The sequence below is a fragment of the Notothenia rossii genome, assembly GCF_949606895.1.
Source record: "Notothenia rossii genome assembly, chromosome: 9".
Taxonomy (NCBI): Eukaryota; Metazoa; Chordata; class Actinopteri; order Perciformes; family Nototheniidae; genus Notothenia; species Notothenia rossii.
Window position 1 is genome coordinate 52,944,690 of NC_136907.1, and position 13,586 is coordinate 52,958,275.

The window sequence follows — 13,586 nt, forward strand, 5'->3', positions numbered from 1 at the left end:
TGCGCCTCTGACGCACTGGCACCTGATTGGAGCAGAGGAGCGACTGCAAACTGATGCATGTCGCTATAGGAATATATGCAGATTAAGAGAAACAAAGCTGGAGAGTGAAATATGAATGTGCAGTGAGATCGGGTTTGCCTCTTTAGAATAAAGCGCGTGCAGCCCGTTCTGCTCCAAACACCGCCCGCATGCAGCCTGCGGAGCGGCCCCACCCCTGCCTCTCTTCTGCCCGACTCCCTCAGGATATTTTTAGCGCTGATGATGCGCCCTGTCAATTCACGTAACGGAAACTACCTCAGAGCCGAGAAACCGTTGAGGAGGGAGGCTTTTGGTCCGGTTTTATTGGTGTGATCCGCAAGGAAAGGCCACGAGGAAGATGATATTTGAAATTAATTTGGTGTTTTGCATGTTGGTGGTGCTTACCGGCCCATCGCATACAAGAGGTAAGGTGGCATCCCTAGTGTGTGTGTGTGTGTGTGTGTGTGTGTGTGTGTGTGTGTGTGTGTGTGTGTGTGTGTGTGTGTGTGTGTGTGTGTGTGTGTGTGTGTGTGTGTGTGTGTGTGTGTGTGTGTGTGTGTGTGTGTGTGTGTGTGTGTGTGTGTGTGTGTGTGTCTTTGTGTTGGAGGGACTTGACATCCTGCTGACGCGCTTTCCATGACATGATGCTCTATTGATCTTACAGAAAGTGTATACAGAGCTGCAGGCTGATGGACAAATTAACGTCATTATATGTATTTTATTAACTTCTTATAGTTTGCTTACTACCTCACCATATCGTTTGGATTACCTTTGTTCAAGAAGATGAGTGTTTCGTTGTTTATTTGGTAACTCTTGTGACCAATAGTGCTATGTTTATTTAAACGTTGAACGTACTTTATTTCAGTCTTCTCTCATTTCATTGGAATAATATATCTTATTTATTACAGGATAGACTCAAAAACACTCAAACTCCTGTCAGTTCACATAGTTTTCATCATAGCATTTAAATTGCATAAGAGTGATTGGCATAACCACATACAATTGATCGTCAACTATTTTGAGAATCGGTTAATCAAGTTATAATCAGCGATTTCTTTTTTAAAGAGATCGCTGGTTCTCGTTTTTCAAATATCAGAGTTTGGCTTTCATCATAATAAACTGATTATCTTTGGGATATAAAAGCTCCATATAAGCAACAAAATAATACAATAGTAGGACTACCAGCTCCAAGACAACTTGTCGACCAAAGCTCCTTTTGGGCTCATCACAAAGATCTCTTTGGACAAATAGTCGATTCTAAGATTTTTTCATGCTAAATTATTTATTTCCTAAAATCGTATGAGCACATCTCAGGAAAACACAAGATTTGAAGTGAGGCTTTTGTATGATACATGGAGAAAGCCTTATACAGATCTGTTGATTAATCAACTAATCGATGTTTCAACCATATCACTGTTAGTCGACTAAGAAAGTAAGGAAAGCCATCGAAGCCCTCAAGTAAACATATTTAGTGAGTTTACTTATCCCAACCAAATATGCAAGTTTTATGAATATAAATAATATATTTATGTATTATTCTTATTTTTAATGTTTATCTTACAAAACAAGGCATTTGAAAATTCGACTTTGTGAGATTTTTTTGACACAATTGTATATTGTACCTTTTCATCCCTTTATGATTGATCTTTTATTCCATAGGCCAGAGCGGTGCGTTGCCTCCTGTCCTCACCCCAGCTGCCCCCCCGAGTCACGCTGGAAGCTCAGCATCTCCTGACCTGACGGAGCATCCTGGGAATGCAGGCGGGGATGGAACCCCAACCCAAACCAAAACTATGACCATGACCGAAGTGACAGTCCATTCAGAGACTGTGACAAATTATTTCGGCCTATATCAAACACAATCGTCCACCGCTACATCCCTACACACCAATGTGCCTGCTTCACTGTCAGGTAATCCAACCTGTATGCACCATTTATCTTTTTAAAAGCTCTATATATTTGTGTATCTTTAATGTTCTTGTCCAGTCCGTTTACTTTGTCCAGAATCTTAAAATATAACAGCCCACACACTTAAATCTGCCTGTTTGCAAACACAGACGCTCCTCTCAGACTCTGCCAGCAGCATTCCAGGAATACTTTTGCTCCCCTGACCCTCACATGACTGCACTGATATCTGCACTGATATCTGTTTGAGTTTCTCCCTTCGAAGGCCCACAATTCCATCAGCAACTACTTTTGGTTGTTTTGTAATGTGATGCAAAACATGCACATGGCTGTCTTTTGCCTGTTCCCTCAATCTGTCCTCAATGTAAACCTTACTCTGGCTTGTAATTTCACAGCGTACAAAGGTTCTTGAACACACCCTTTTCCTAGCCCCCTCCCCAGCTGTTGGCATGAGCTGTCAAGCCTGATGTAAACAGCCACATGTGCTTTAAGTGGAGTAAGAATATACTCATGACGAGAGGGGAAAGGAGGTGAGCTTAGTGTGTTTATGTTATTCAATAGTTTCACAGAGAAGAAATATTACAGCTAGAAGTGAAAAGGAAAATGGAGTCTGTTGTTGATAATGCACATAGAAGCCCTGTTACAAGCACGCGTTTTGTCAACATTTACCTGTGTTGTTTAGGTCTGAAACTAACAGGTATTGGGTTATTTTCATTATCGATTAATCTACGCATGTTTTTTTTGGTTATGATTATTTTATTTATTTGTGGAATGCATTGTGACGCAGTTTTGTCTGTACAAAAACAGCATGTTTTGCTTTAAAATAACAACTATTGCAAGTAATGGGTTATCCAAATGGGGGCCGATACATTTTCTGACTGTCAACTACATCTAGTTTTAAATCTTTAATATCAGAAAAACCACAATCCTTTAGTGTCTATCTTAGTTTGTTGACTTGAGGCTAAGAGTTTGGCATTCTGTTGTTATCTCTACATTTGTGCAGATAGTTTATCATACAGGAGAGAACTGAGCCCAATGTGAAATATGCGTTTGAATACTCTGATTAAAGTCAGAAATAAAACATTGACATATTTAAAACATTAATTTGAATTCAGAGAACTCTGACTTTACTCTGACTTTAAGTTTGGAGTCCGAATTTGGAGTAAGATGTTTTATTTTTCAATTAAATCCTGAATTTATTTTCAGATTGCTTTAAACATCGGATTCCTCAACTTCAAATCAAAATCAAATTAAATGTCCACATGTGGCCCTAATCGTCTTCCATAAAATCAGCCTGTGCAAAGCTTTAAAGTTGCAGTTATCAGCAATTTGTGACCTCCACCATCCTCCTTATTATGTTGTTGTTTGATGCATGAAAATACAAACGGTGCGAACAAGGTTTCATGGTATTGTTCGGAAAGATAGGGGGGACCTGAAAAAATAGACACAGTCAGAGGGATTGATTCATCTTGATTCTGCGTGTACGGTTTGTTCCCTTTGAACTAGTCTGTGTACTGTCTTAAATGAACACATCCCTGCCTTCATATGCCCACTTCCAGCTGCCACAGAAATAATTTCATCCGCGCCGCACATCTCCACCACGGAAGGCAGAGCCGCTCTGACCACAGATCCCTTCAACACCTTTTCATCTCCAGCAGCCCACACAGTGCAGGATACGAGCTCCACAGCCCACGCCTCCACCTTGCAGCCACAGTCTGAACCACTGACCTCAGCCCCCACGCAGCCCACCACCAAAGCACAGCCTCTGACCTCAGCTCCAGGCCGAGATCCTGCTGGGCCTACACACCGAGAGGTCCCGCCTCAGCTCAATGTTGGAGATGAAGGTATGGCAGTAAGAGTTTTTGTATTAGGCTCCCAAGATTGGCTTTATTTTCTCGCTCTTAAAAGCCCATGTTTTATTATGTTTATCCTATTAGACCTCAAGAGGCCCCGCTCAAGCTCCCCTTTAGACCCACTGCTGGCTGGCCTGCTTTCAGTGTTCATCGTCACCACTGCTATTGTCTTCGTCGTCCTCTTCCTCAAGTTTCGCCAGCGGACAACTCACCCAGAGTTCCATCGGCTGCAGGATCTTCCCATGGTGAGACACCTAGCATGTATAACAATGACATGTGGCTGTGATTCAATATTACTTAAGAGGTTTTTTTATAGGTACCTTGTCCAGAGAGAAAAACTGTTTTACAAAAAAAGAAACAAAGTGAACAATGCCTTGGGAGCCTCAAATCCAAATCAATGTGAATTGCCTTGAACCGTATTTGTTTTAATGGCCAGCAGGGGGCAGGTTCTGGTTGCAAAATAAATGTGATTGTATAAAAGTCTGTGAGAACAAATGAACCCACTTCTAGCTTGAAAATGTTTGTGATTGAATCATGGCCTTAATCGCTAGTTGCATGTCTTTTGTAGTACAGCATGATATTTATTTCCAAGCTGGTATGCTCTAGGTTTACATTATGATTTAAGTTGCAACAGCCACTGAGACCGGCAACCAAGGTAACCCTCAATTAATTTACGGAACTTTGCTTAAAATCTCACAGGATTTGCTGACTGGTGGTTTATAGTAACCGTAACAATTCGAGGTCAATGACAAATCGTAAAACGTTGTATTCTAAAATCCAATGGGTGATATCACAGTGACTACGCTCACTTCAATTATACTGGCCAGGCAAGGATGGTCTAAAGAAAGACACCATATTGGGTTGTATTATAGGAAATGTAGGATCCAGGGGTTTCCCGTCTTTGCAAAACTAATTTTCTTTAACCATTTTTCTTTAATGTCTCTCTCTGTTTAGTCCCACAGCTGCATATAAATGCAATACTAAATTGCTGTACTGCTAAATGCAACTCTTATATTTAGGGAATAACAGATTAAAAGTCACTAAATCCCTTATACACTTTTCAACAAATGTACAATTGTGAGTAAAAGCATTTAACTGGTAGGCTGTAATCTTTATCTTGTTTACCTCTTCTCCTCCAGGATGATTTGATGGAGGACACGCCACTCTCCAGATACTCCTACTGATGGAAGCATCTTGTCCACGACACTCAGAGAACAAAAGCAAAGCAGACACCAAAGGGAGACCAGAGTGGATCAAAGAAAAAACCTTTGACTGGACTTAGCTACGATTCTGAAGAAGAGTTTTGGGTCAGTGATAAAATGATATTCATCTGTAGTTCCATGAAGAGGAGTTTTAGTCTTTTAAATGGGAGATTGTATAGGTTTTTTTTGCCACATTCCCTTTACATCTCCAGAGATCTCCAGTCTAGTGGAAACTGTTTTTTTTTTTAGTTAGTAGAGCCTCTGCACCCCTGAGTGACTCCCCATGTATGCACAGCACTTTAAATTGCTTGAATGATTGCAGTGCCCCCTGGGGGACGTCTGAGGTAATGTAGATCAAGTCCTAAACAGACAACCTCAGGTTATATGGCAAGAAAAAAGAAAAAAAAGACATATGGGATATTTGCCAAAATTACCCCAAAATGATTAAGGAATCTAAATGAACCCTTAGGAGACCAAATATTAGTAAAGTGCACTTTCAAGCCAAATTGCCAGGTTGCACGCGTTGTCTTAAAACTAAGGTTTTGCAAAATATACTTAGATGACAGAAGGGATTTTATAATAAGCCATATCTTTGGGAAAAACAAACACAAAATATTGTAACTTCAAATTTGACGCGGAACATAATTATTGTTGCAGCCTTTAATTGTGTTATTACAATTGTGGGGGGACTTTTATTTTCATGGCCTGAAGCTGGTATATAAAACTTGAATTTGGTTCAGACAAATGTTTGAACTAAAACAAACTGTAAAAGTAAAATATATAACAGTTTCTAAAACATGTTGTAAAATGCATATTTATAAGGAATGTATTTGTTTTCTGCAAATGGTATTTCTTCAAGTGCTGTAAGTGGAGACAATGAGGCATTTTCCAGGTTTAGATAGTTGTTACCTGTATCTGTATTAGCCGGAGTAGCCTATCAAATGTGCAGGAACTAAGCTGTTGTTTCACAGTTTTTATTACCTCGTGTTTTACTTTCCTGTTGAGTGCAAACAGTGATGTATTATAATATGCCATTGAAGTGTGGACTGTAAAAAATGTATTGATATTAAGTTTGATAATAAAACAAACAGTGATGTATGGGCGAGTCTTGCTGTGTAACCTGTGTGATGGGCATTGTCTTTCGCAGTTGGTTTCCAGCCAAACAGATCTGCAGGGATATAAATTCACATGCCAAGACAAGTAGTGTGGACTTTGAACAACTACTAATCTTTAAACTACAAAAAAGCCGATCCCTAAACACACCAATGTTGACCTAACCCCACATTCAATCAATACCCATTCAAAAAAGAAAAGCACAAGGTTATGTGTATAACCAATGTATAATATTTATTATGATCAATGGGAAAACTCAAAACCCTGTATGAGAATCTAAAAAAAATTCAATAAGAAAATCATGATAGTTTTTTACTTATGAACGGCAATAGTTTTGACAAACCGTGGTCAAGTTTTATTTAATGTGCAAACATCTTTATTACAGCATCTTCATCTTCTCTTACAAAAAATATAAAGGATTATTCAAGTTCAAATGTCTGAATCTGGGTGCTTGATAAAGATCATGGGAGCGCCGACCAGGTACTACACCTTGTTCATTTTTCTAAATGAGGAATTTCACTACCTGGAGAACTGGTCGGGTCATTTGACAACATGAACTCTAAATAGTGAAATTGGTCCTGGGTTAGCATGCATATTGCAAGGGTTATGTAGAGTGGCTTTGATTATCAAGTGATAGAGCATCCTAAAGATTTGGTCCTTTTTAGCAACAGCTAGCTTGACAGAAGGGGCCCATGCGGGGTCCGGTCCAGCCCAGCAGGGTGCGGCCGTGGCAGATTGTGGTCAGCATCAATCCGAGGAAAGCCACATTGCCGAACGCTCCCCGCATCCTCTTTTTGGGATCTGATTGAGATTAATTTTATTAAATGGTAATAGAATATCTACACCCAAAATGTCAATTACATTTGGACTGCCTGACATGTTCTTACCTCCTGTGGAGTATCCGTGTGCGTACACCTCTCTGCTAATTATCCATACAACTCCAAGTCCACTGGCAAGACGCTGTGGTTAACATAGAAACACACACACAAAGTTAACATTTAGTAATGACATGATTCTATATATTTCTCAAATGTTGCTTTGAACCAAGAGCAAATAAGCAAAAAGCAATGTTGGGAATTTGTCAATTTCTAAAATGTAAGCTTATTTTGCTGTGGTCATTAAGACTAGTGAAAGAGAAAGACCAAAATACACATTCAGGTGTTTATTTTACTAAATCTTTGTTTATTTGCGTCTATAGATTGCTCAAAAGTTTGACTATAATATTTCAACAAAATTAAACTTTAAACCTGGCAATACAAATTGTTGCAAATGTATGCAAATTAGCAGGTAATGTGTTGAGCAACGCCTAATTTGCCTATTATAACATAACAATCAGAAAACCTTTTATACGCCAAATAGTAAGTTGTCAACTAGGGAAGTGAAAGTATGACATATTTTTACCTGTATTGTCTCTCCTGCATATTTTATAAGCCTCTATTTGTGTGCTACAGTAGTATGACAAAAATCCACTCACAGGAGCATGCAGTCCACCAATTGCCAGGCAGAAAAGGAAGGCGGGGTAGATCTCCAGGCTGTAAAGAGGTGATAACATCATGTTAACTCTCACCTCTTTTACCATTGTTACTATGAATCATGAAAGCATGGCGCAATACAATTCAAGTGGGTGCGATTGAGGTCACACTGCCGATTTTTCAACTCATACGCACGTGTTTTGGTGTGCCCGCTGGATGCAGTTGAAAATGTTTCCATTTTCTGGGTCGTCGCTGTACATCTGAGGGTACTGCAAGCCAAGACACGTTTGTTTGTATAGACAATGCAAAATGCTTCACACAAGCCACAAAAAAAGGCACTGCCCCAGCATGAAACTATGTCAACAAGCTGTAGACCAACCGGCCTTGATGAAAACAGGATGAATGAGAAAGATTGGAAGATATTCTGCAATATATTTGAATAACAATACTTCTTCTCACATCTATCTTGTACTTCTTGCGGGCTTTGCCAACTTTAATGGCCAGATGTCCAATCATGGCAATACTGGCAACCCCAGTCAGCACCACGTAGCCATATTCTTTGGAGAGTGCCACCATCCTGCAAACTTTGAGAAAGGAAAAACAATAGTCGATAAAGTTCTGGTTATTATGTAGTATTACAAAATAAATGTAAATCAGTAGCATAAAGTGAGGAAAATATGTGAATAAATTACAGTTACCAATTAAAATGATGGGTTGCATCAGTCTACTTCAGGGTCATTTTGAGAGTACAGCATTTATTCTGTTTCAATCTTAACTCAAATTATATTGAAGAACTTTTATAAAAACTTTGACAGTTGGCTTTTACACTGCCAGGACCTTTTCAGTTTTAACTAACAACTAACAAGTAATTTGTAACCTATTACATTCCAAAAGTTACCATTCCCGCAGTGTTTATTGCGTGATACTTATAGAATAGGGACTGTTGAAGAGATATAAGTAATACCATTTTTGTATTCTTATTTGAGGTACGAAGACTGCCAACATTTAGTACAAAACCCCCCCTGAAAAAACGGATTTTCATGCCCGGGTACTTCATTGTCCTATATAAACCTTTATATATACACTGCAGTCTATGATGTAAACACATGACATCTCAAACTAGGAAAAATAGCTTCGTAAAACCACAGCAGAGGAAGGACGACTTGAAAACGAAAGGTCAAATGAGGACTCCAACGACACCAACACACCGAAAAGTTTCAGAGGAAGCATATGGTAATATCACATAACTAAACTTACACAAAAACACAAGTTTTTACCTTAAATGTGGGAGCTAGAGTACGAGGTAGGCAGCTCAGGTGAAATCACAACGACGGGCTAACCGAGCACGCACAAGTTTCCTGTCTTAAATGTACTGCGTAGAGGCTTACGTAACGCCCACACACACAGAGAGGGCGTGGCGGCTAACTAGAAGCATTTACTCGATTACGTGTATAGCTAATGTGTGCTAAAAGTCAAGGTTACATCCGATTGCATTATTACTCTGGTCGATACAGGACTGCCTATTTTACACAGTCTCCCCAGGAAACGTTTCCTCAAAAATACTCAGTCCCATTTTCTGACATGCGCACTGGACCGCAGGTGAGCTGTGTTGTTATGTTATGGAGGTTACCTTGGTAACTGAGAAATTAGGGGTATCCTATCGTGAATACTAAGAGCAGAGGTGGTAGAAGTACTCAGATCTTGTACTTAAATTAAAGTAGAAGTACTAGAGGTAGGTTACTAAAGTATAAGATCTGAGTATTTTTTCCAATATCATCAATTTAATAGGCTAATAGTGTAAGGCAAGGCAAGTTTATTTATATAGCACATTTCAACACAAGGCAATTCAAAGTGATTTACACAAATGAAAGACATGAATAGCATTTAAGAAACATATTATGAAATTATATCTAAAAACACTCATTTAAAAGCAATGATATGAAATGCCATTTAAAAACACTAATTTAAAAGCAAAGATACATGAATCACAGTTACAGTGTGAGATACACACATCTGAACGAATCCCCTTTGGAAAATTATAATCTGACCCCATGGTACCTTTTAGTTTTCACCGAAACTATTCCTCTTTTTTATTTTTAAATGCACATATTTAAAGGTGGGCTAGGTAAGTTTGAGAAACCGGCTCGAGATACAACTTTTTGTTATATTCCATGGAATGCTCTTAAAGGTGGGGTAGGTAATTTTGGAGAAACCAATTTGAGTGCGCTAGAATTTGAAAATACACAGCCGGAAAAAATCTGCCACTTCCTTACAGAGCCCCTCCTCCAACACACATGAACGTGCACACGACCAATGAGGGCACGAGATAAGTTTGTGCACAGATGGAAGGCTGAAAGGCAGGTAGGCCATCCAGTTATTTTAGCCAGGCCGGCTAAAATGATTGGTCGTGCTTTTTACAGCACTACGGCTTCCACAGATGATATTTTTGTATGGATTTTTTGTCAAAGCACTTAAGATATTCATTGCTATCGGGATGTTAACAGCATTCCATGGAATATAACAAAAAGTGTATCTCGAGCCGGTTTCTCAAACTTACCTACCCCACCTTTAAAGTGGACATTTCACGCTCATGTTCAGGTTCCCGATAGCAATGAATATCTTAAGTGCTTTGACAAAAAATCCATTAAAAAATGTCATCTGTGGAAGCCGTACTGTAAAAAGCACGACCAATCATTTTAGCCGGCCCGAAGAAGGAGACAAATTCATTGAGTAAAGAATTCTGAGTAAACATTTCCCTAGTATTTTCAGTTAAATATCGCTTTGTGGTTACCTCTTTTTGAACATTTTTGTGAACAGAAATAGAGCTCTCAAAGAAAACACAGGAATGATCAGAGAGTGCAACATCAGTCACCACAACCTTAGAGATATTTAGACCCTTTGAGATAATTAAGCCCAGAGTGTGCCCCTTAATGTGCGTGGGCTCCGTCACATGCTGAGTCAGTCCATAGTTATCAAGAACACAAAACAGTTCTTTAGCCCCTCTGTCCTGAAAAACAGTTATGTAGCCCCTCTGTGTAAACCTAATGTGGGGGCTTTCGCTTTCAAATTTTTGTTGCTGCTTAATTTGATTGTTTTATCTCAATATTTTTGCTGTATGTAAATCATTTTTAACTCATCGGGTACACATTCACAGTATTTAAATACAATTTGGAAGTGAAAACAAGAAACTGACTGGGTTTTAAATCCTACAAGAATGGGGTTTCAAGTGCACAAAAAGTTTATATTCCAGAGAAACTCTGCAGAACCATCAGAAATGTCTTACAATAGAAGAAAATATATATAATTTAATCCATGAGACCAGTTGCATGAAAGATTGTTTTTGGAGAGGATCATGTGATTGCATTCATGATGGTCATTCTTCTCAGGTTCCTTCCACAACTTGATGAGGTAGATTAATAATTGCTTGAATACATAAATTATTAAAAGATAATAATTATTGCATATACAAAGTACGTCTCAGAGTCCAATTACCAGGAAACAGTATTCAACCCATATGTGACTGATAGAGGTATTCAACAAGGCATCCCTTTATCTGACGGTTTCGACTTTTACTGCCCTTTTTACAACAGGCATTTTGGAATGGCACACCAGGAAAATGTAAAACCCTAATGTTTATGATGTCTCCGATCTGTTTGACGTGCCAATGAGTTCCGAATACTGATACTCTGATCCTGATTAACCTTAATGAAGGGCAGCCAAAAAAAGACTATGGCTCAATTCCAAACCACCCCCTACACCCTACCCCTCCCTTTGCGCAGAGGGTCCGCCACATTAATTGCTGTTCCAAACCAACGAGTGTGGAGGGGGAGTGGGTTATCAAGCCCTCCAACATCGAGTCTGCATCGGTCCTGACTTCACCTGCTGCCCTACATGACTGGACTCAACGCTGTGAGTGTCCGTCAGGAAACACACTGTTTACAAGTAGTTCCAGCAAACATTCACTGATAAATTGCGATGTTAACAACCTCATGATAACCTCATATTTTTTTTTAAACTAAGAAGCTTATAAACATCAGGTTTTAAACTAAAAGAGCTTTACAAAAGAGTAACACGATTAAAGATGTTTGGAGTTTTATTTTAGTTATTCATTTAAATGTTTTCTCCAAGAGATGCTGATTTGAAACCGTTGTTACAGTTACGGCATTTCCTGTTTCTTCCAGAGAGAGGGGAGTTTGTCCCAAAGCTTGCCGCTGTATTTACTCCCTCCATCTGACATGAGGAGGGAGCCTCGTTTAGCTACGAGTGTCACTCCACGGAGTTCAGTCCGTCACGGAGTGGGAGTGGGTAGGGTGTGGTTTGGAATTGGGCCTTCCTCTGAGGTGACCAGGGATGTCACAGGCCACCATTTCCTGTATCAGATATCAGATCAAGATGAGTTATGCAAAACCGATGTTAGTGGGGTTTTCTTGTTCTTTTTTAAATGTATTTAATTATATTTCTATTCTTTTATTTCATTTTACCTGACCATTACTCAAATGTGGGGCTCTTAAAATAAGGTATTTTTTCATGTCTTTGTCTTTTATTTGTCTTTGTTGGATGTACAGTAGATCAACCTTAATGTCAGTGGTTGTTTTAACAATAACAGCTTTCATGAATGCTGATAGAACAAAGATATAAATATGAAAGGTAAAGGTAGAGTGTGACTAACTTTCTCTAAGGCAACGGATTACCAAAAACAAACACATTCACACCCTGGCCTCACAATCGGGTCAACTTTTCCCCTACATTTTGCAATGTATCCTTCTAACTATTATAGAATGACGGTGCAAAAATGGATTCCAACAATTGTAAGGCAGTGTTTAGACTTACAAAACCTACAGGAGTGCCAGGATTTGCATGGTGGCAATATGCAATATGTGGATGTGCCGCACAAACAGAACTGGTTTTACAGCTTGCATGTTGACAGTTGGTTCATAATGAAGATACGTTTTTCAGACACAATAACATATTTATGCCCATTCTGCACAATATGATGGGATATTGTTCTAAATCCTCTATGAAACTTTATAAAAAAATGTTTGTTATAATCAAAGCTATTACTCCATGTTGCTATCGCAGCACCATTTCATCAAGTGGATATATTCTGGATCTCTTGTGCACAATTTCATACACATTCTCCCAAATCTCAAGCTGACATATTTAGTTTATTTGGCCACTTTGGAATACTTTCTATAATGTTAAAAGGGCCCTGGAATTCCTTTTTGGGTTTTCATTTTCCTTTAGATTGTCATATAGGTTTTGGTGCATGTAAATGGTCTACAAAGGCTAAAATCCCTGTGATCGTTTTTTGTCAACTTGAAACCATGCATTAGAAAAGAGAAAAAAGGTAAGAATGTTCCTGCATGGCAGCTGCTCACAGTGTAAAACACTACCAGGTATTCGTCACTAGATGTCCTCATAAAGTCACAGAATATCCCTGACACAAAACAGCTGTGCGGATTAGTTCAGTCCACAGGATGGCAAGTCTGAAAAGGCATCATGTGCCGGCAGGCGTCCTGCTCCCTTTTCCCCTTGGGAATTACAAAAAAAATTGGTGCAGAAAAAGAGTACGCAGAATGTTTTTTAACTGTCGGCTCGGGGTAGGCTACTACTTTAATTCACGGATCATCAACCGCACATCTGTCCTCCTCCTCCTCCACCATCAGTCTGATTCAGCACTTCAACACCTACACAGAGAACCAAGAATAGACTCATACTGAGACCGGAGAGAGGAGAATAAAAAAACAACTGCTGCCTGAGACCACCCTGTCCCATCCCATCTCGTCACAGGGTGGGTTTCCTGTGTGATGTGACAGACATAGAGCTACAATGCACATAGAGGTCTGAATGGTGGAGATAGTCATAAAGGGACTCCTCCCCTCCTCAAAACATTGTTATCACTGCCCAAAGCCCATGTGGTTTCATCCAATATGCTGCCTGGGTGTTTTCTCCACCTCCAAACACACACCTGATGCCTAACAACACATGTGTATACACTCTTTCAATGGTATGTATTTAGCTTC

General features: G+C 39.4%; 2 protein-coding genes across 6 annotated transcripts; one reads left to right on the forward strand and one right to left on the reverse strand.

Annotated features, from left to right (window-relative positions):
• The first annotated feature begins 303 nt into the window (after positions 1-303).
• Positions 304-6,081, forward strand: LOC307018020 (uncharacterized protein). 5 transcript variants are annotated; one of them, XM_079648055.1, is made up of 5 exons: positions 304-443; positions 1,678-1,941; positions 3,483-3,767; positions 3,861-4,021; positions 4,916-6,081. In XM_079648055.1, exons 1-5 carry the CDS (start codon positions 377-379, stop codon positions 4,958-4,960), a joined length of 822 nt encoding a protein of 273 aa, XP_079504181.1. In that variant the 5' UTR covers positions 304-376; the 3' UTR covers positions 4,961-6,081. The 5 variants fall into 5 exon arrangements, with proteins under 5 accessions (XP_079504181.1, XP_079504183.1, XP_079504182.1 ...); XM_079648057.1 differs by having other exon boundaries at positions 3,579-3,767; XM_079648056.1 differs by having other exon boundaries at positions 1,678-1,929.
• Positions 6,082-6,299: 218 nt separating this feature from the next.
• mgst3a (microsomal glutathione S-transferase 3a) lies at positions 6,300-9,090 on the reverse strand. Its single transcript, XM_079648061.1, has 6 exons — positions 8,841-9,090; positions 8,023-8,147; positions 7,759-7,832; positions 7,566-7,623; positions 6,979-7,051; positions 6,300-6,892 (listed from the first exon to the last, which is right to left on the reverse strand). Exons 2-6 carry the CDS (start codon positions 8,137-8,139, stop codon positions 6,753-6,755), a joined length of 462 nt encoding a protein of 153 aa, XP_079504187.1. The 5' UTR covers positions 8,140-8,147; positions 8,841-9,090; the 3' UTR covers positions 6,300-6,752.
• Positions 9,091-13,586: the final 4,496 nt, after the last annotated feature.